This window comes from Puma concolor, chromosome B3 (assembly GCF_028749965.1).
Source record: "Puma concolor isolate L17-30 chromosome B3, mPumCon1.1.hap2, whole genome shotgun sequence".
Taxonomy (NCBI): Eukaryota; Metazoa; Chordata; class Mammalia; order Carnivora; family Felidae; genus Puma; species Puma concolor.
Window position 1 is genome coordinate 9,331,933 of NC_141672.1, and position 20,587 is coordinate 9,352,519.

The 20,587-nt window shown below is 46.5% G+C and overlaps 1 protein-coding gene across 1 annotated transcript in view; it reads right to left on the reverse strand.

Moving 5' to 3' along the window:
• AK7 (adenylate kinase 7) overlaps window positions 1-20,587 on the reverse strand; it is a gene marked incomplete at its 5' end in the record, with an annotated part of 70,062 nt that overhangs the window by 11,485 nt on the left and 37,990 nt on the right. Inside the window, 8 exons of the mRNA XM_086708515.1 lie at window positions 4,619-4,687; window positions 5,060-5,188; window positions 10,903-11,035; window positions 12,211-12,339; window positions 15,551-15,700; window positions 16,810-16,887; window positions 17,795-17,885; window positions 20,223-20,311. Of these exons, the coding sequence (XP_086564641.1) occupies window positions 4,619-4,687; window positions 5,060-5,188; window positions 10,903-11,035; window positions 12,211-12,339; window positions 15,551-15,700; window positions 16,810-16,887; window positions 17,795-17,885; window positions 20,223-20,311 (868 nt within the window). The remainder of the gene's footprint in view (window positions 1-4,618; window positions 4,688-5,059; window positions 5,189-10,902; window positions 11,036-12,210; window positions 12,340-15,550; window positions 15,701-16,809; window positions 16,888-17,794; window positions 17,886-20,222; window positions 20,312-20,587) is intronic.

Here is a 20,587-nt window from a genome sequence, read left to right on the forward strand (position 1 = left end):
TGACAGTGCGGAGTCTGCTTGGGATTCTCTCTCTCCCTCTCTAAATAAATAAATAAATAAATAAATAAATAAATAAATAAATAAATAAATACATAAATAAATACATAAATAAATTCTAAATAAATAAATAAGTAAACAAACAAACTTAAAAATATATTGAAAGAAAGGAGAGGAGACAGGTGGACCTCCAAATGCTGGTATAGTACTTAAATCAAAAGTACGTCAGTAAATTCACTGGAGGTTGAATCTTGTTAAGCTCCATACGTTAGGCATCTAGATGAAAAGTTAATAATTCTGTTAGTAATGTAAGAATTTTTAAATATGATGCTGTATCTTTTTTCCCAGTGACCGGGAAAAGGAAGATTCCAGTTAATCAAATACCATGAACAGTGAGTGATACACTTGACTACAAACTTTCAAAGAATTTTAGTGTGATGAAATATATTTCCCACAAGATGATTTTTTTTTTTTTTTTTTAGTGAACTCTACACCCAAACTAGGGCTTGAACTCACAACCCTGAGTCACATACATGCTCTACTGACTTCACCAGGCAGGCACCCCCAGATGATATTTTTTAAAGTCCTTTCTCTTGTGATGAGTCAGATAGAACTTCAGGATTTTGCTAGCTTAAGATTGTACTAACAATGCGAATGCCAGCGGGTGCAGCCACTCTGGAAAACAGCTTGGAGGTTCCTCAAAAAACTAAAAATAGAACTACCCTACGACCCAGCAATGGCACTACGAGGCATTTCTCCACCGGACACAGGTGTGCTGTTTCAAAGGGACACATGCACCCCCATGTTTTTAGCAGCACTATCAGCAATAGCCAAAGTATGGAAAGAGCCCAAATGTCCATCGATGGATGAGTGGGTAAAGATGTGGTATATATATATATATACACACACACACACATATACAATGGAGTATTACTCGGCCATCAAAAAGAATGAAATCTTGCCATTTGCAACTACGTGGATGGAACTGGAGGGTATTATACTAAGTGAAATTAGTCAGAGGAAGACAAATATCATATGACTTCACTCATATGAGGACTTTAAGAGACAAAACCAATGCACATGAGGGAAGGGAAACAAAAATAATATAAAAACAGGGAGGGGGACAAAACAAGAGACTCATAAATATGGAGAACAAATTGAGGGTTACGGGAGGGGTGGTGGGAGGGGGGATGGGCTAAATGGGGAAGGGGCACTAAGGAATCTACTCCTGAAATCATTGTTGCACTAGATGCTAACTAATTTGGATGTAAATTTTAAAAAAATAAAATGAAACAAGTTAAAATTTTTAAAAAGAAAAAAAAAAGATTGTACTAACAAGGAGGTTACTGTGTTTGGCTATCTTGAGTCATATGAAAACCTGTATCTAAAAAAAAAATTTCCAGGGGCACCTGGGTGGCTCAGCCGGTCAAGCTCTGACTCGATCTCAGCTCAGGTCATAATCTTGTGGTTTATGAGTTCGAGCCCCATGTCGGGCTCCCCACTGTCAACCTGCTTGGGAATCTCTCTCTGCCCCTCCCCAACGCATGCTCTTGTTCCCAACATAAACATACATTTAAAAAAAAGATAAAAAATAAAAACATGTTTCTATATTCCTCAAGCAGATGCAACTTTAAACGTGTCTCCTTCAATGAGGAGATCTGAAAAGATCTGCCCGCAGCAGCTGTAAAATGCAATGATTTACCAAGGAGAGAGAATACCACATTTGACTGGATCACGACAGGTTCAAATGTTTTAGCGCCCAAATCAGGCACGGAGACTTGTATTTATCATGTTTGTTGTTTTCTGCATCTAATGATGTTTTGACATCTCCGGGAGGCCTTACCGACCTGGAGAGAGACAGCCTCTTTCAGGGCTGGCTAATTCCTAAAGACAGTCAACCGCTTGCTTGGGAGCATGCCGCCATATACATATACATGACCACCGCCTTTTTATAACTTTCGCACACCGAGCCAATATTCCCCTTGCCTTAATTCATCCCACAGCCAGGTACCAGGCAACTAGGGAGCAAAACCCATTGGAATTGGCTCAAACTAGCCAATCCTCTAAAAGCAGCTGTTTGCCTGACGCTGCCTCGCCCTTTCCCATGGAAACCCCAATTGAGGCTGTGGCCTAGACATCCCCCTCCCTCCTTCCTGCCTCCTGACCAAGCCTGGTGCTTCCCCATGCGACCCAGCGTGGTGAGGCACACCCCCTGCGCTGGGTACTCTTCTTTCAATGGCATTAACCTCTCGTGTCCTCACTCAACCACCTCCCTGCATTAAAATCCCCTAGATACTGGGGCGCCTGGGTGGCGCAGTCGGTTAAGCGTCCGACTTCAGCCAGGTCACGATCTCGCGGTCCGGGAGTTCGAGCCCCGCATCGGGCTCTGGGCTGATAGCTCAGAGCCTGGAGCCTGTTTCCGATTCTGTGTCTCCCTCTCTCTCTGCCCCTCCCCCGTTCATGCTCTGTCTCTCTCTGTCTCCAAAATAAATAAACGTTAAAAAAAAAAAAAAAAATTAAAAAAAATCCCCTAGATACAAATGACACAATTTCCAGAAAGATGGTTTACTAAGAACAGACTAAACATTCCAAATAGATTACATGTTTGACGCATTTGGACTACGTCCAGCAGAGAGAGGGCAGCCCAGTGGTGCATGGTTAAGACTCTTTCACCGGGGGCGCCTGGGTGGCTCAGTCGGTTAAGTGTCCGACTTCAGCTCAGGTCATGATCTCACGGTTCATGAGTTCGAGCCCCGTGTCGGGCTCGGTGCTGACAGCTCAGAGCCTGGAGCCTGCTTCGGATTCTGTGTCTCCCTCTCTCTCTGCCCCTCCCTTGCTCACACTCTGTCTCTCTCTCTTTCTCTCAAAAATAAATAAAACATTGGGGTACCTGGGTGGCTCAGTGGGTTAAGCATCCAACTTCAGCTTAGCTCAAGATCTCACGGCTTATGGGTTTGAGCCCTGCATTGGGCTCTGTGCTGACAGCTCAGAGCCTGGAGCCTGTTTGGATTCTGTGTCTCCCTCTCCCCCTGCCCCTCCCCTGCTCGTGCTCTGTTTCTCTCTGTCTCTCAAAAATAAGTAAAACATTAAAAAAAAAATAAAAAAAAATATTGCCCAGAAGTGATAAACTCTCATCAACTAGACAGACGTGGTTATTTAATCGATTTTACTTTTTAACTTTTCTGATCCGGAGGCACTCATTCATGGAAAATCCCAGACCACCCACCCCTTTGGCCTTGCGGATTCCTGCCCCAGGTTTCAGGGCCCTCGGGGAAACGGTGAACACCCAGCCCTGAGGACGACTGCATTCTGGTGGCCCTAGTGGTTCCAGAAGCTTCATCGCATGCAAACTGTGCCTGGACCTAGAGGAGAGGGTTACAGCCACAAACTGACTCCCGTGGGGGCTTTGACACAAGTGAGCAGGGCTCCTTGAGTTCCAGCCTCAGGCCCAGTTGCTGAAAATAGCTATTCTTGTGGTTACCACATGACCGAAAATTATTTCCTATGATGACACTGCATGCAAATTGATTAAAAATAACAAGTTTAAAAGTTCAGGGCAAGGTCCCGAGAAAGGCCTGCTGGGTACTCAACAAACCTTTTTTTTTTTTTTTCGGGGAATAAGTTGTTTACGCTTTACTTCCAAGAGTACATCGTGAAACTTCGGTGCCAATGTGTGAACATTGAACTGAAAAGCTCTGTGCCTTCCCCAGGCTCAGTTCTGGATTTGGAAAAGACAGGAAAGATGACGGCATGGCTGGCACCTAGGAGGGTAGGAAGGGTCCAGTCCCTGGGGGTCTTGCCAGCTGACTCAGAAGTCAGGGCATCAGCGGACTGGCCACCTTGGGCTTTGTTCCCAGAGGGAGCAGCAGACAAACATTCTCAAAGGGACTTCTGTCCATTTCAGAACTTGATAGTCCCTTTTTTTTTCATTTGAGAGAGAGAAAAAGAGCACAAGTGGGAGAGAGGGGCAGAGGGACAGAGAGAGAGAGAAAGACAGAGAGGGGGAGAATCCCAAGCCGGTTCCACATTCAGCACAGAGCCCAACAAGGGGCTTGATCCCAGAACCTTGGGATCATGACCTGAACCTAAATCAAGAGTCAGACGCTCAACCGACCGAGCCCCCCAGGTGCGCCATCAGAACTTGATTTTCCTGATGTCTGCCTCCCATACAGTCTCTAGTTTGAGAGTGTAAGTGTATCATTTTACCTTTTATCCTGAAAATAAACAAACAAACAAACAAACAAGAGAGAGACATAGAGAGATCTGCTTTATTAACATCAAAAAGATGGTTTGGGTACAAAAGAGATCTTGAATGGCATTCCTTTAAATATGACCTTGGAGAATTGTTTTAAACTTACCAGGGGGTGCCTGGGTGGCTCATTCGGTTGAGCATATGACTTCTGCTCAGGTCATAATCTTGTGGTTCATGAGTTTGAGCCCCATGTCGGGCTCTGTGCTGACAGCTCAGAGCCTGGAGCCTGTTTCGGATTCTGTTGTCTCCCTCTTTATCTGCCCCTCCCCCACTTGCACTCCGTGTGTCTCTCTCTCTCTCTCTCTCTCTCAAAAATAAACATTAAAATTTTTTTTAATAATTAATAGATAAATAAATAAATAAACTTACCAGGTATGATTGATTTATCAAAGGGCAACATTTTGCCTCTGACTTCTTCTTCTTCCTCCTCATCTTCTTCTAATAAAACAAAATATACATTGTTGCGTTTATTACGTATTACTACTATGGACAGCTTGGCAAGAAAATTAAAAATATTTTAACTAGAAGTCACTAATGAAAACTAACCATAAATAGAAAAGTGTGTATTTTAGACATAGTCTGTCTGAATTTTAAATTTTAACGAAGCGACTATTATTATGATATGTTGCAACTTACCTGAATATAAACACTCAAAATAAATGAAGGAGGGGCACCTGGCTGGCTCAGTCTGCAGTGCACGTGGCTCTTGATCTCAGGGTCGTGAGTTCGAGCCCCACATTAGAGGTAGAGTTTATATAAAGTAAGAAAGAAAAGCTTTGAAAAAAAGATACAGGGAACATTCAAACTTACGATTGAATAGGTCTTTAGCTTGATCATAGGTCTCCGGGAACCCATCCAAAATATAACCTTGATTCCTGCAAGGCATAGATTTCAACTTTTCTTTGACAAATCGAATTACATATTGATCTTCTAGTCGGCCTGGTAAAAAGAAAAAAAATATTACTAGGGGAGTCACATTCTACATGGGGGTTACATTCCAAAGTCATCTCACAAACTGTTGTATAGGGGACGCCTGGGTGGCTCGGTCAGTTAAGCAACGGACTCTTGATTTCAGCTCAGGTCATGATCTCATGTTCATGAGTTCGAGCCCCATGTCAGGCTCCGAGCCTGCTTGGGATTCTCTCTTTCCCTCTCTCCCTGCCTCTCCCCTGCTCGTATTCTCTCTCTCTCTCAAGATAAATGAACTTAAAAAAAATTGTTGTGTAGTCAAAGTTCCCTTACAGGTAAAAATAGGTGGTTTTGTATTTTCAACATGATGTGCATTTTAACACACAATAAAATAGGAGAACCCAATGAGCTTGGCTGCAATAAAGAACAGAAGCAAAGGCCATGTCTGCATTTCCCAAGTGTTCTTCCGCAGTGACAGCGTGTGGGTGAAGCTGAAGGAGAAGTGGAGACATCCAGAGTGCTCCCACTTGCCAGCAGGGTTCCCTCAATTCTGTTTTGATATTATTCCTTAATACATAGCCTTATAGCCTTGATACATAGTAATAAAGGTTTCTGTTGTGAGATTTAAGTGAGATAGTATCCACGTGTGCTGTTGACACATGACTTATTAATAACAGGTGATCAGTAAATATTTGCTGCACTGGAATAAACATCAAGCTTGGGCTCCTGGCTGGCTCAGTTGGTAGACAGTGCGACTCTTGATCTTGGGGTTGTGAGTTCGAGCCCCACGTTGGGCGTAGAGATTACTTTAAAAATAAATAAATAAAAATAAAAATCAAGTTTGATCTGACTCTTAAAGGCATTATTCTCTTTAAATCTGCAGGATTTAGGAAAGGAAAGAATGCCCTCCCCACCCATCTCTCCAATTGGCATTCCTGACCTTGGCCCCACTGAACAATTCCCTCTCAAGCCTTGGATGCTGGTTTCCTGCGAATGTGATTGCGTGGCGTAGCTGTCCAATAGTTAAAGGACAATTTGATGCAGCTTTACTGTGATATTCGCTTATTATTCTATTGTTAATTATAGAACAGCTACCATTTCTGAGACATGGCCCTGCCCTTATATTGCTTAATGTATGCATTTCAGTACCCGTGAGTTTGGCAAGTTTGAGTCATTGATCTCCAAAGCTCTTTCTCCCATACTCTTAGTTTATCAGTGGGTCTACAATATAAAATAGTTTTTGGTCTCTTTTAAGCACCGTATTAATGACAGTGAAATGATGTAATTAAAACACCCCTTCTTTCTTCTACCTTTCATCGCCGCACGACTCATTAGGCAGTAACTGATTCAAAACTAATGGAGTCTTCCAGAAATTTCAGTGTTAGGGCTGACACCAAAAAAAAAAAAAAAAAAAAAATCAAAGGCATTATTTTGCGTAATGAAATTCCTCGAAATGATTTGACATTATCTCCCAGTAAGGTTCACACTGGTGCAAAGAAATAAAGCCAAATAAAAAAATGTCGAGGGACTCAGCCAAATTCAAAGACGAGCTTTATCTGAGTGGTCTATTCCTGGTTTTCAAAGGCTTTGTTGCTCAGGCAGGGGCACATACGTACCTCAGAAACCTGGCTTCAGTCCCCTCCATGCATGCCTGGGTTTACTTCAGGCAGTGAGCCTTGCCATTCATTTCTGTTTATTTCAGAACCAGGAGTGTTCAGTATGCAAGAAGGGACCTCTCGCAGCAGTTTCTGCTAATTGTGGAATGTGAGGACACAAAGGGGCAAGCCCAAGTGCCTCTCTCCAGAGAACTGTTACCTCCTAGAGATACACCCACGACCTTGGCAATGTGGAGCTCCTTGTCAGAGGATTATCACTTCCGCTTTGAAAGGAATGAACACAGCCTACTGGACAGCCTTTAAAACACCACCTGCTTTTTTTTTTTTTTTTAATTATAAGTATCTTTCACATTCACATAATATTTAAAATGTTCGTATTAATCCATATTCATAACTACTAAAACACGGTTCAAAAATAGATAGCTGCATCCAGGGTTTTAAAGAATCCATGCAGGGGCCCATGGGTGGCTCAGTCAGTTAGGCATCTGACTTTGGCTCAGGTCATGACAGTTCGTGGGTTCGAGTCCCACATTGGGCTCTTTGCTGTCAGCACAGAGACCACTTTGGATCCTCTGTCTCTCTCTCTGCTCCCCCCCCACTTGTGCTCACTCTCTCTCTCTTTCTCAAAAATAAATGTTAAAAAAAAAATAATCCAGGGGCGCCTGGGTGGCTCAGTCAGTTAAGCGTCCGGCTTCAGCTCAGGTCACAATCTCGCGGTCCGTGAGTTCGAGCCCCGCGTCGGGCTCTGTGCTGACAGCTCAGAGCCTGGAGCCTGTTTCAGATTCTGTGTCTCCCTCTCTCTCTGACCCTCCCCCGTTCATGCTCTGTCTCTCTCTGTCTCAAAAATAAATAAACGTTAAAAAAAATAATAATAATCCATGCTCGGGATAGACACTAGGAAGTTGACACATTTACATACATCCTTTCCACCCCACCCCGTCCCCAATATTTATTTTCAAACTCACAGAAAAGTGGAAAGACTAGTCCAGTGATCACCCGGAATCCCACCAGCTAGATTCAATAGTCCCACAATGCTTTTGAAATACCGAAAGCAAGCACTAAGAATCTGTAGCCAGTGCATTCTGGTTTAACTAAGCCCCTATTCTGGCTGCACCATCAGGGGCCAACTGGAGTGGAATTAGCAGGACACAGAGGTGACCACTGCAGGACTGTGAAATTTGCCTCACGGGAATCGTTAGAATCACATAATAACAAATTAGGTCATGTAAGGGAAGAGTCAGCTAACCTCTGTGCCCTTGCTCGTGCTGGGAAATTTCTATGTAGGTCTGTGCAATGAGCTCAGAGGTCTTGTTTTGTCCAAACATAATCAAGGTCCATGTCCCAGTTTCAGCTAAATATGAATAGGAAGGATTCGGGGACACACTTCAGGAAGGGAAAAAAACGAACAAACAAACAAACACCAAAAACACCTTCCTAAGGTCAAAGAGGATTGAATGAACTATTCCAGTCTTGTAGGAAGTGAGTAGGTGGCTGGCTAAAGACCACGTCCTCTGCTCCCTTCCAGTGCCCCTCTACACAGAGGCCACTGACCCAGTTTGGCCTCTCTTGACATCTGGGAAAAGAACTGAGTCCCCGCCAAGGACAGGCCCTTGAGCAATGCACTGACTGTTCTCAGCTCCTCCCTGACATTCTTGCTGGGCGGGGTCTCCCCCCTGGGCATGAAGAGAACCCAGTCGGTACCTCCCCCCATCCTGTTACACATTTTGGCTACGATTTTTGGGTTCTTGCAAAGACCAATTCATAAGTCTCTGTCCATAAGTATTGTCTAGGGTCTGTCGCATCCCGTTAGCCCGGATCCTCCCTCCCCTCCTGGGGTGGCGCTGTTCACTGCTCCCAGCGCCCTGCTCCGGCCTTACACCCCAGGCTTACAGTGCATGTGCACGTGGTCACGTACCCCTGTAGATCCTTTAAAATCCCAGCCCTCCGCCCTCTAATGTGCCTTGCCAGATTTCCTTCCGCGGGTATCCTCACAACGGAACATCTTAGTTCGGGTTGTTTCCTCTCTCCCAAGTGGTGGGCACCAGGATGTCGGTAAGTCTCTCTAACACCAGCATGTTGACTCCCAAGCGTCTCACCGGCAAGGAAGGGGCGGTGTTTTCTCTCAAAGTATCAAACTGGGCTCTCCGTGTGCCTTCCTTTTCCTCCGGGACAGCCCTGGGATTCTAAATTCCATTTCCTCCCGGCCTGGCTGACACCAAAGCAGAAACCAACGCACAGATAATCAGCTACCTGCTCTAAGTGGGCATCCAGTGTGTGTACATAAGACCGTGTTCTCCACGTCTTAAAAAAAACAGACTTGAGTGGCCTGGGAGAAGGGGAGGAGGGAGAGGGGTACTCTGACTTCAGAGGAAGGTGTGGACGGACTAGAATCCTTGAAGAGGAGTGTCTGGGGGAGAGGACCCCCCTGCAGGGGCAAAAGGGGGTGCCGGAAGACCAGAGGTGGGGAGGCCAGTCAAGAGAGGTGCCCCAAGGGATGCAGTGGGCGGTCCTCAGTGGGAGGGTCTGGGAAGGGCAACCCTAGGAAGGAGCTGTCTGTCACCAGGGGCTGACTCCTCCGTCCTTCCCTGCTTCCCACCTGCCCAGCCCAACCCCAACCCGGGAGGATCAGACCAGCAAGATGAGAGCAGGAGGTAAGAGGAAAGAAGCCAAATGTGCTTGAGAGGTGGTGAGGGGAGAAACTCTGTTGGGTAAGCGCCCAATGGCCACACATTGGACTGGTCTATAAATGATACCAGTAAAACCAGTCTGATGGAAGATCGTGACCATCAATGTACGAAAATGAAATGGTTCTGGTTTCCAGATAACTTCTACAGGTTGCTTTTCTGCCAAATAGCTAAGTCCCTTGGAGATGTCTACGTTCAAAACCCAGCTTGCACTTATTTGATCAGGATGGGCTTCTTAAAGCATGAAAACCCAGAAACTCTACCTATTTATTATTGAGGAGTTGCAATGGACCCAGCCTGAAACTCTGTCCAGGGGTGACGAAAGAATGAGTCCAGAATTTGAGTTCAAAGTGACGGTTTACCACGATCGGCTTGTTCAGCAAACTGCTTAAGGTTACCAAGTGGGTAAGGATAGTTTTCCATGTATTTGTATTTCTTCCTGCATGGATTATGGCTCCACATTATTCATCCATTTTGTTCTATTAAAGAGCTAATGATTTTCTTATTGGCTTGCCTGAGCATTTTATATATTAAGGATATTAAGCCTTTATCATATTAGTGGCAAATATACTTTCCTTGTTTGTCCTTTGCTTTTTTTTTTAAATGTTTATTTATTTTTGAAAGAGTGAGTGCACAAGCAGGAGAGAGGCAGAAAGAGAAGGAGACGGAGAATCCGAAGCAGGCTCCGCGCTGTCGGTGCAAAGCCCTATTTAGGGCTCAAACCCACGAACCTGAGATCATAACGTAAGCTGAAGTCGGATGCTCAACGGACTGAGACACCCAGGTGCCCTGTCCTTTGCCTTTTAATCATTTTTTTAAAGTTGTATTTATTTAACTAATCTCTACACCCAACGTGGGGCTCAAACTCACGACCCCGAGATCAAGAGTCACACACTTTTCCGAATCAGCTGGTCAGGCGCCCATGTCCTTTGCCTTTTAATTAATGACTTTTGATGTTTATAAAATATTTATGACTATCCATTTGATCTCATCCTCATCATCATCATCATGATCATAGGTAGTTCTTTCCCATCCTGTGATCACAGAGTCACCAAAATGTTAATGGTGATTTTTGGGGCGCCTGGGTGGCTTAGTTGGTTGGGCGTCCAACTTCGGCTCAGGTCACGGTCTCACCGCTCGTGAGTTCAAGCCCTGCATCGGGCTCTGTGCTGATGGCTCGGAGCCCGGAGCCTGCTTGGGATTCTGTGTCTCCCTCTCTGCCCCTCCTCTGCTCATACTCTCTTTCTCTCAAAAATAAACAAACGTTAACAAATTTTTTTTAATGTTAATGGTTATTTTTCCCTCCAGGGGTGGGGTAATATTATGAATGAGATTTCTTTGTTGTCATGTTTTCCGTACTCTGCTTTTAATAGCAAGCAGGCAGTCTTTTCTCACAAGGAAACAAAACCTGTCACCACGAGCAGCGCCGTGCGGTGCACGATACCTGCGTTCTGCTCCATGCTTTCCTTGATGCCGTCCAAGAGCTCCTGAGCTTCGTCCACGTTCTCCTCCTCCTCCTCCTCCTCTTCGCCTTCTTCCTCTTCCTCCTCTTCATCCTTAGGCGTGACGATCGTCTCCTACAGACCACAGGGATATTCGGGTCGGAGGACGCCCTCCACGGACCCGCTGCTCACAAACCATCTGGCAGGTGGTCCCGGAAAAGACTGGGGCCCAAGTAGGGACCACGCCCACCCACAGCCATCATGCAAGAAGTTGGGATGCATGTGTCTACAGAGGTGGGTGAGAGCCTTGAGGTTTCTCTCTGTTTTAGGAGAAGAATCCATTTCTGTGTTAACGCCAGAACCGCTTAAGAGTCAACATTTCCCTCCGTGTCAGGTTGTATCTTACTTACGATGAAGAGCAGTTAGTTGGCGGTGGGGGAGGTGGGATAAACAGGCAGAGCACAGAGGATTTTTAGGGCACCGGTAAACACATGTCATTATACGTTTGTTCAGACCCGCAGGGTGTGCAACACCGAGGGCAAACCCTAAAGTCAACAGTGGACATTGGGTAGTAATGAGGTGTTAACACAAGTTCATCAGCTGTGACTCATGGAATCACTCTGGTGGGGATGTTGGTAATGGGGAGGGGCAGGCTATACGTGTAAGAGGGAGGGGATACATGGAAAATCTAAGGGGCGCCTGATGGCTTAGTTGGTTGAGCATCCAACTCTTGATTTCGGCTCAGGTCATGATCCCAGGGTCGTGGGACCGAGCCCCGTGTCAGGCTCTGTGCTGAGTGTAGAGCCTGCTTAGGATTCTCTCTCTCTCTCTCTCTCTCTCTCTCTCTCTCTCTCTCTCTCCCCCTCCTTCCCTCTCTCTCCCCCTGCCCTACTTATGCTCTCTCTCATAAAATAAATAAATAAACATGAAAAAAACTGCTCTAAGAAAATAGTCCTTTTTTTAAGAGCAGTTAATGAATAAATAGTCTGGTAATACTCTGGGAAACATACATCAAGAATAAGAAAACCTAAAGATGTTCCAGTCAACAGAGAAAATACAAGATATATTTTTAAGCAACAGCTGGCGACAGACTGAATTTCAAGGGCAACCCCATGAAAGAAGCTTCTATCTCACAGAGGAAAGTCCCGCGGGATTCTGTGCTTTCATAACTGGGGCCAACAACAAAATCCAATTGAAATGACAAATCTCACCGTAGGATGCCACGTAAAATTAGTGGCTTCCTTGTTACGAGATGAAGGGAAGCATTTTTAAGATATGAGAATTCCCAGTGAAGTAGTTAGAAACGTTACCAGTCTTGCTATGGCTTCAGAAATGACATCCTTCAATTTAATGTGATGCAGTTTGTAGTGTTTAGACAAGGCTTCAGCAATACTAGATTTTCCCACAGCGGGGGGACCGAGAATGCAAATCTTGATCGGCTGAAAAAGGAGAATAAGAATCACACGGTGAGCTTTGGACGATCCGTGGCTAGACGGGAGTGGTTTTTTGGTTTTTAATTTTGGGGGGGGGGGGTGCCTTTTTTTGAACGTCTCTGGATCCTGCAGGCTAACTCTTCTCTGCCGAGACTCCAGAGTCACTTCCTCCGCTGCTGGCCTTGCGGTCAGCGCCACATCATCCTGACGGCGCTGCTCTCCGATGGGAGTGGCCGTTCATGCTAATTCATTGAGCGGGTGTTTAGTGAGCCACTACTATGTGACCAACATGGGGGACACGGCGCTCAACAAAGATGTACTCAGGAACACCTCAAAATTATTAAAGAACAAAGTACTTGAGCGTCACAGGCTACCATATTACTCATTAAAGACAACAAAGACTGGGGCGCCCCGGGGGGGGGTTCACTGGGTTAAATGTCTGCCTCTTGATTTCAGCTCAGGTCACGGTCTCATGGTTTGTGACTTCGAGCCCCACATCGGGCTCTGTGCTGACAACGCGGAGCCTGCTTGGCCTTCTCTCTCTCTCCCTCTCCCAAAATAAATAAACTTTAAATTTTTTTTTAAAAAGACAACAAAGAGGGGCGCCTGGGTGGCGCAGTCGGTTAAGCGTCCGACTTCAGCCAGGTCACGATCTCGCGGTCCGGGAGTTCGAGCCCCGCATCGGGCTCTGGGCTGATAGCTCAGAGCCTGGAGCCTGTTTCCGATTTTGTGTCTCCCTCTCTCTCTGCCCCTCCCCCGTTCATGCTCTGTCTCTCTCTGTCCCAAAAATAAATTAAAAAAAAAAAAAAAAAAAGACAACAAAGAAAGAGAATTTCTGGTCTAATGTGCGGGTGCTTAGTTTATCGCCTCATGAGTACTGTCTCTGGACTGGCTTGGTCTCTAAGTATCCTTTACTTTTTAACACAGTTAACTTATTCTAGTTTTTAAAAAATATGCTCATTTGGGGAAAAAAAAAAGCCTCACAATTTCTGCTGCTGAAACTTGCTCGAATATGCTACAGAAGCTGTGTGACATTCATAACCAGTGAGTAAATGTTTATTTGCAACAGAAGTCGAAATATCAGCGGCAGTCGTTTCTTCCAAAATGGTCCAAACAACACTCGTGCAACCGAGGCTTCATATTTTGTGAGGCGATTAGTAACCAAAGTCAGGCTGATGGGGAGCATTTTCAGTGGCAGAGCGTCCATGTGCTTAAAGGTTTTGTAATTGCAGCCACAAAATTGGCCACAGTTATTATGCCATCATATTATGTGACCCCTCGCCAGGCAAGAAGGCCAAGTCTGTTAGGACGGAGGTGGCAACCAAGACAGCAGGCGGCGGAGGGGCAGGGGTCCCAGGGAGCGACTCGAGCTGAGTCTTGCTGGGCAGGGCTGCTCCCCTGGGTGGGTCTGAGGTCTAGCTGTCAACGGAGCGTGTTAACGTGTTGTCCACCCACCAGCGGCAGAGCTCCCGGGGAAGGCGCACCTCCTCCGGGTGAAAAACCAGAACGGCAGCTTATTCGTTTAATAATGAGACGTATGGCTGCCACTGAACTCAGAACTCCAAGTACACGTGTCTGGGGCATTTGCTCCCTCAGAGCAGACAGGCACGGAGGGCCGTCGATGAGCAGCGTTTGAAGCATGAAGAGTTAGGTGAATGAGCTACTTCATGGCATCTGGTCCCGGGGGCTTGAGGCACCTGTCCGCAGCAGGGACAACTTTGCCTTGCGAAAGGGACTGGAATCACGGGAGCCTTTGGCTTAAGACTCCACCTTTTGGGATGCCACTGGCCTGCCACGGTCTATGCTGCCCTCGGTAGTTTCCTGAGCCACGCGGACCAACGCCCCCAGGGACGGCTAGACGGTTCAAGTGTGGGATACGCTTAGTCCCTCTATCCCCTTCCGTCCAGTCTTGCTGATCGGGAACCATGTGATCTCTTCAAGGCGTCTTGTCCTACCTCTACTCTGACTGCGTTGTTTTACCTTTGACCCAGAGAATAACACTAGTTTAACGATTTGAGCTGGGTTCTTGGGTGCCTCAGGATAGGCTCCGAGTACAGCCGCCCTGCGTATCTCACATGCTTAACGGGATTGTCGTTTCTTTCGCTAAGACGCACATCTCCTACGTACTCTTAACTGGGCATGCTTGTCAGGAGAAGGCGGTTCTTCGGATACAATGGGGATACCATTCTTGCTTTTCTGGAGTGTTCCCACCCTCAGTGGTAACTATGGGTATGATGGCACCTGCTCCTCCTGTGCTACCCTACAGTTTTCACAACACGTTCTCATGTATTACCCACTATCGTCTTTGGGATGCTTCCCTGGCATAAATCCAAGGATCCGGGCAAGGGCTACATACGCCCGATTTCGGGGAGGGTGGTGTGGAGATGCCACCGTTAGGCCATTCTAGCTAAGTTTGCATCCTAGCTAGTTTGAATCTCTGACTAGCTGTGTGACGTTGAAGAAATGCTTAAACTCTCTGAGCCTCAGTTTCCTCATCTCTAATGTGGAGATAAGAATATCTACCTTGAAGCCCTACCTGTGGTGATTAAAACGACCAGTGAACCCCCTGGCCAAAAGGAAGAGATCAAAGTAACAACTGGACTTCTCCCATTTTCCATTTCTCCTACCGTCTCCCGTAGGCAACCCAGGGCTGAAACAGACAAGCCAGGAAGCCCCTGCCATTTTTCCGTTTATAGGCAGTGCTGTGGCCATCAGTCTTGAGCTTACTATCGTGTTCAATTTGTGTCAAGCGTAACAGTCATTAATCTGTCTAACTTTAAACTCTTTAATACTTAATTGACAAGAATTAATAGACACCTAGATTGTCAGACGTGGACAAGTCGGTCAAATTTGAAAAAGAGCTTGAATTTAGAAATTGGGACATCTGAGAAAGAAAATACTTTCACTGGTGTAATCATACCAAACGTTTCATTTACTTCGCTCAAATTAGAAGTTGGAACAGGAAGGAGCTCCTGGATGGCTCAGTCGGTTAAGCGTTCAACTTCAGTTCAGGTCATGATCTAATAGTTCGTGGGTTCGAGCCCCGTGTCAGACTCTGTACTGACAGCTCAGAGCCTGGAACCTGCTTCAGATTCTGTGTCTCCCTCTCTCTCCGCCCCCTTCCCTGCTCATGCGCTCTCTCTCTCTTTCTCAAAATCAAATAAACATTAAAAAAAAAAAAAAAAAAGAAGTTGGAACAGGAAATTGTTATAGTTACCAATAATCCTCTGCTTTGCTTGTACTCTTTGAGGATATTGCTGATATTGTCCACAAATCCCGTTTGGGCAAGCCATCGAATGTTAAAATTCTCCTTCACAAAAAGTGCTTCCATTCTCAGGTTGACCAGTAAATGATCAAGACACACTTGCTACAGGATAAAGGAATATTAGAGATTTGTCCTTTTCTTTGCCTTTCATTTTGACAGTCATAACAGGCCCAAATCACTGTCATCACAGGGAAAATATATATACATTCACAAAACCTGGATGTCAATTAATGGCGGCCCTCAGTGTGGACAGAGCGCCCTCTGTGGCCCTCCCTGGCACTTCTAAACTCTTCCCGTGTCTGCCCTCAGGGACAGGCAGCATCCTGGCTCTTAGTCTAGCAGCTCAAAGAAGTAGAGAGATACTAGAAGCCCCAGGAAAAGGTTTCTTTTTCTTTTTCCCCGCACCAATTGTAATTGGATCCATTCTTTGAACAGCGCAATCCCATGGCTCAAGATCCGAAAGAACAAATGTAGAGGAAAGCACTCCCTTTGACCCCCATCCCCACCCACCCAGCTCTGCTCCCCAGAGGCCGCCAGAGATACCAGCCCCTTCGGAAACATTCTCGAATGTAGTGTTTTGATGCAATTTATTCCTAAAATGAAGTATATCCTAGAGCAAGCTCCAAGAGCACACCGCTGACTAAGGATGTGTAGGTTTTTGTGGTGACGGGATCAGAAATCCCAGGTTCCTGTGTGAATTGCACAAAGAGGCCAGAGCAAAAGGACAGTGGGTGTCTGTAAAGCATTTATGGATCAGATGTCTCAAATACATTTTCTTTTTTTTTTTTTTTTTAATTAATTTATTTTTTTTTTTAATTTTTTTTTTCAACGTTTATTTATTTTTGGGACAGAGAGAGACAGAGCATGAACGGGCAAGGGGCAGAGAGAGAGGGAGACACAGAATCGGAAACAGGCTCCAGGCTCCGAGCCATCAGCCCAGAGCCTGACGCGGGGCTCGAACTCATGGACTGTGAGATCGTGACCTGGTTGAAGTCGGACGCTTAACCGACTGCGCCACCCAGGCGCCCCTCAAATACATTTTCTGACCAGGACCTCTGAGGGTTTTTCGGGAAACAAGAGAAAGGGAAGTTGCTTTGGGGTGCACTGTTCGGCTGTGCAGGAGGGGCAAAGCGGAACCGGAAGTCAGGCGTTCTGACTCCAAATCCCCCGAGAACCGATGCATTTTGGGAAAGACTCTCTTCAGTACTTACTGTTAAGTCCTTGGTTAGGAAAGCATTTTCTTTGGGGAGTCTCTGGATTTTCCCAGGGCCAGTATTTTTACTGATGCACTGTTAGAGAAAAACAGGGATATTATTTGGCTTGCCTATAAGATTTTCATATAAAATTTCTCAAATGAATGTAAACATAAGTGAATATATATGTATATGTGTGTGTGTGTGTGTGTGTATATATATATATATATATTTTTTTTTTTTTTTTTTTGCAAAGCAGAGGGGAGTGCACTGAGGGTATTCACTGATTCATTTGTTAACAAGTATTCAAGTATTCAACGTTCACCACTACCGGCCAGGGACTGGAGACAGAGGTGAGTGAGGCCGGATCCCTGCTCTCAAGGGGCTCTCAGTCTGTGGGCGGCGGGGGGCGGGGGGGTGGCAAACACGTACACAGAAGATTATGTGGAAAGTCTGCAGTTGGAGGAGGGGGTGCTGGGAAAAGAGGTGCCTGGCCAGTTGGGGGAGGTGGGAAGGAGGCAGGGAGGGTGCAGAGGAGGAGATCTGAGCTGAATGTTAAAGAGGAGCAGGGGGTGGTGGAGGAAGGCCACACTCACTGTGCTAGCTGGGCTCCAGGTTGACAAGCGGCCTGGCTCGGAGAGGGGAACCCCTCCCCGCCCCAGACCTAGGGCCTCTGGAAGCTGCTAGTAGGTTTGAGGAACCCGACCATGTCAGTACTTTGGGGCAAGTGTCCCAGAAACATTTTAGTGACCCCGTGTGTGATTCGTGTGTGTCTTGTCCCCACAGTGGCCTCTCCTACTTTCTTCCGTGCAGACTGGAGAGAGGCCATCTTGATGGTAAATTTCCCAGCACACACATGGCAAACGCAGATAGTGACTCTGGTTTTAAGGCTCTTCCGTTTGGGGAGCCCCCAGTCTTGCCGGCGCACCCGATTCCATGGCTATACGTCAGGGGGTGAGACAATTTAAGAAATGCCGTCAAATATGGGATGAAACAGCTGTACCTTGACCAAGTCTTCCAGGGTGTGAATGGACTCGTCCACAGCAACCAGGTAGTGAAGCTTGGGCACGTGGTCTATTATGTTTTGAATCACTCTGCCGCCCACCAGGAGAAGCCATCGCCAGAGGGGAGGAAGCGAAAGAGATGTGGTCAAGTAGGGTTCACCGTCCACCGCCGCCATGGGCCAGCCAGCATCTCCCTCCATGGCTAATGTGGTCGGCTGGGGGCGGTGGGAGGGAGGGATGGCAGTCTCTACGGACGGGGAAGCGGGTAAAGTCCAGTGACACTCCCGGGGCTGAAGAGCCGCTGGGAAAGTAGAAAGGCCAGGAGTTGAGGGGCCATCCGTCTGCCTCCAGATTCTCTCGGTGCGCAACAAAGGGCACCTGACGACCAGCAGGACTTCAGTTTGTGAAATCTGCTCACCCAGGGGCTCCTGGGAGTCTCTCAAGTGCTCCGGAGAGGGGGTTTCACAAAGTCAGACACAGATTCAGAGAAGCCGTGGCTGTCTTTGGGGAACTGCGTGGCGCTAAGAGGCAGGTCAGGGGCTAAGATTTCCTGCCCTGGGTCAGTCACGATTGCCAACATCCAAGGGCCCGCCTCTGGGCGAAGGCTGTGCCGTGGGCTTTCTGGGTGTTCCCTCCCTGACTTCTCACAAGTCTACCAGGCGGGTACCGTTGCTATCCCCATCTTATTATTTTTTCTTTTTTTTTTTTTGTTTTGTTTTTTAACGTTTATTTATTTTTGAGACAGAGAGAGACACAGCATGAACAGGGGAGGGTCAGAGAGAGAAAGGGAGACACAGAATCGGAAACAGGCTCCAGGCTCTGAGCCATCAGCACAGAGCCTGATGCGGGGCTTGAACTCACGAACCGTGATATCACGACCTGAGCTGAAGTCAGACGCTTAACCGACTGAGCCACCCAGGCACCCCCATATTATTATTTTTTAATGTCTATTTGTTTTTGAGAGAGACAGAGTGCAAGCAGGGGAGGGGCAGAGAGAGAGGGAGACACAGAACCTGAAGCAGGCTCCATGCTTAGCGCAGAACCTGACTCAGGGCTCAGTCTCACGACCCTGGGATCATAACCTGAGCCGAAATCAAGAGTCGGACACCCAACTGACTGGGCCACCCAGGCGCTCCTGTATTTTGTGTTCATAATGTAAAGGATTCTTTCACATCTTTAAAACCTAATAATGTAATAATGTAAAGTGTCCACTGGAAAGAAGGGTACGTTTCAGCGTTTCCATGTCCAGTGTTACATGTTGGCTAGAACAGATCTAGGTTTTGCACGCAGTCTGGAGTTGATATAATTTGGAGGATGCGTCTTTGAGAAAAATAATAAAACTTAAATTTAGGACCTTGGAAGAGACCCACGTAGCGGTGGGGGTCTTGAAATCTAAGCTTCATGGTTTCCCAGTAAATTTGTAAACCCACCCGGGATTACGACTAATTGCCTAAATGACCACTGGAATCTAGAAGCCAGAGTCTCAGGGAAGGGCTGAAACTGCTCACTCCTGGCGGGGGGTGGGTGGGAGGGTGGGTGGAGGGGGGTGCAACAGGGCAGTAGAATAAAGCCCCCGGAACCTAAAATGTAGAAGTGATAAACCATACAGTGAACCCTCTCTCTGACCCCAGCGTCCAAGTCAGGGTCTGCAAAGAGGAAGGCTCTCCAGACGTGTCTGGAGCCTAGCGCTGGGATACAGTGTGAGTGTGAAACACGTGTGCTCAAGTGGCCTACAATTGCCAAAAACACCTGCTTCAGGTTTAGAATTTGCGATCTGATTTCTGGAACTTAATTAAGTTGGTAGGCTGGACACAACACTCTCACCTGAGACAGAGGAACAAAAGAGTAGGTCCCCAGAATGCACATAACACAGTCTTACCTTTTCCCGAATTGGAAGGCATGCTGTTCTGTGGGAGAACAGTCTAAAAGATGACCTTGAACTTGTCATCCAAAGTGCAGCACTTAAAATTTTTTTTTTTTTACGTTTATTTATTTTTGAGACGGAGAGAGACAGAGCTCTGTTCTTAATCCCCTCTGTTCTCCCCCCATGATGGGGGAGGGTCAGAGAGAGAGAGGGAGACACAGAATCCAAAGCGGGCTCCAGGCTCTGAGCTGTCAGCACAGAGCCCGACGCGGGGCTCGAACTCACGGACCACGAGATCATGTCCTGAGCCGAAGTCGGATGCTTAACCGACTGAGCCACCCAGGTGCCCCCAAAGTAGAGCACTTTTAGATGGTGGACCCTATTCCACCAGATGCAAACTGGAGATAATAACCACACCTTCTGCATAGGGTCGTTGCCAAGAATAAATACAATAACACATGTGAGGGTTGTGGCGTGTGTAAGTGCTCACTCCAGGCTCACTCCAACACCAGCACGTTAGTCAATTACTTCTAGGGAAGTCGTATCTCTAGGACGATACTTACCCTGCTAGATCAAGAACATGGATTGTTGGGATTACATTTGTTCCATCTCCAAACACTGGCAACGCAGGGACCTCACCCAACCAAGCCATCTAAAAGAAAAGCAAAAGCGTATTTTCCCTGGTTATACATAACTATTATGGCTCACACACACAGCCATAGTCAGGGGCATCCGAAAGACCCACTTATCTGATGAAGTCATCGCCTAAGGGGATGTTTTGAAAATCAGTTCTTTCTTTTTTTTATTAAAAAAAATTGTTTTAATGTTTATTTATTTTTGAGAGAGAGAGAGAGAGAGAGAGAGAGAGAGTGAGAGAGCAGGGGAGGGGCAGAGAGACAGGGAGACACAGAATCCGAAGCAGCAGGCT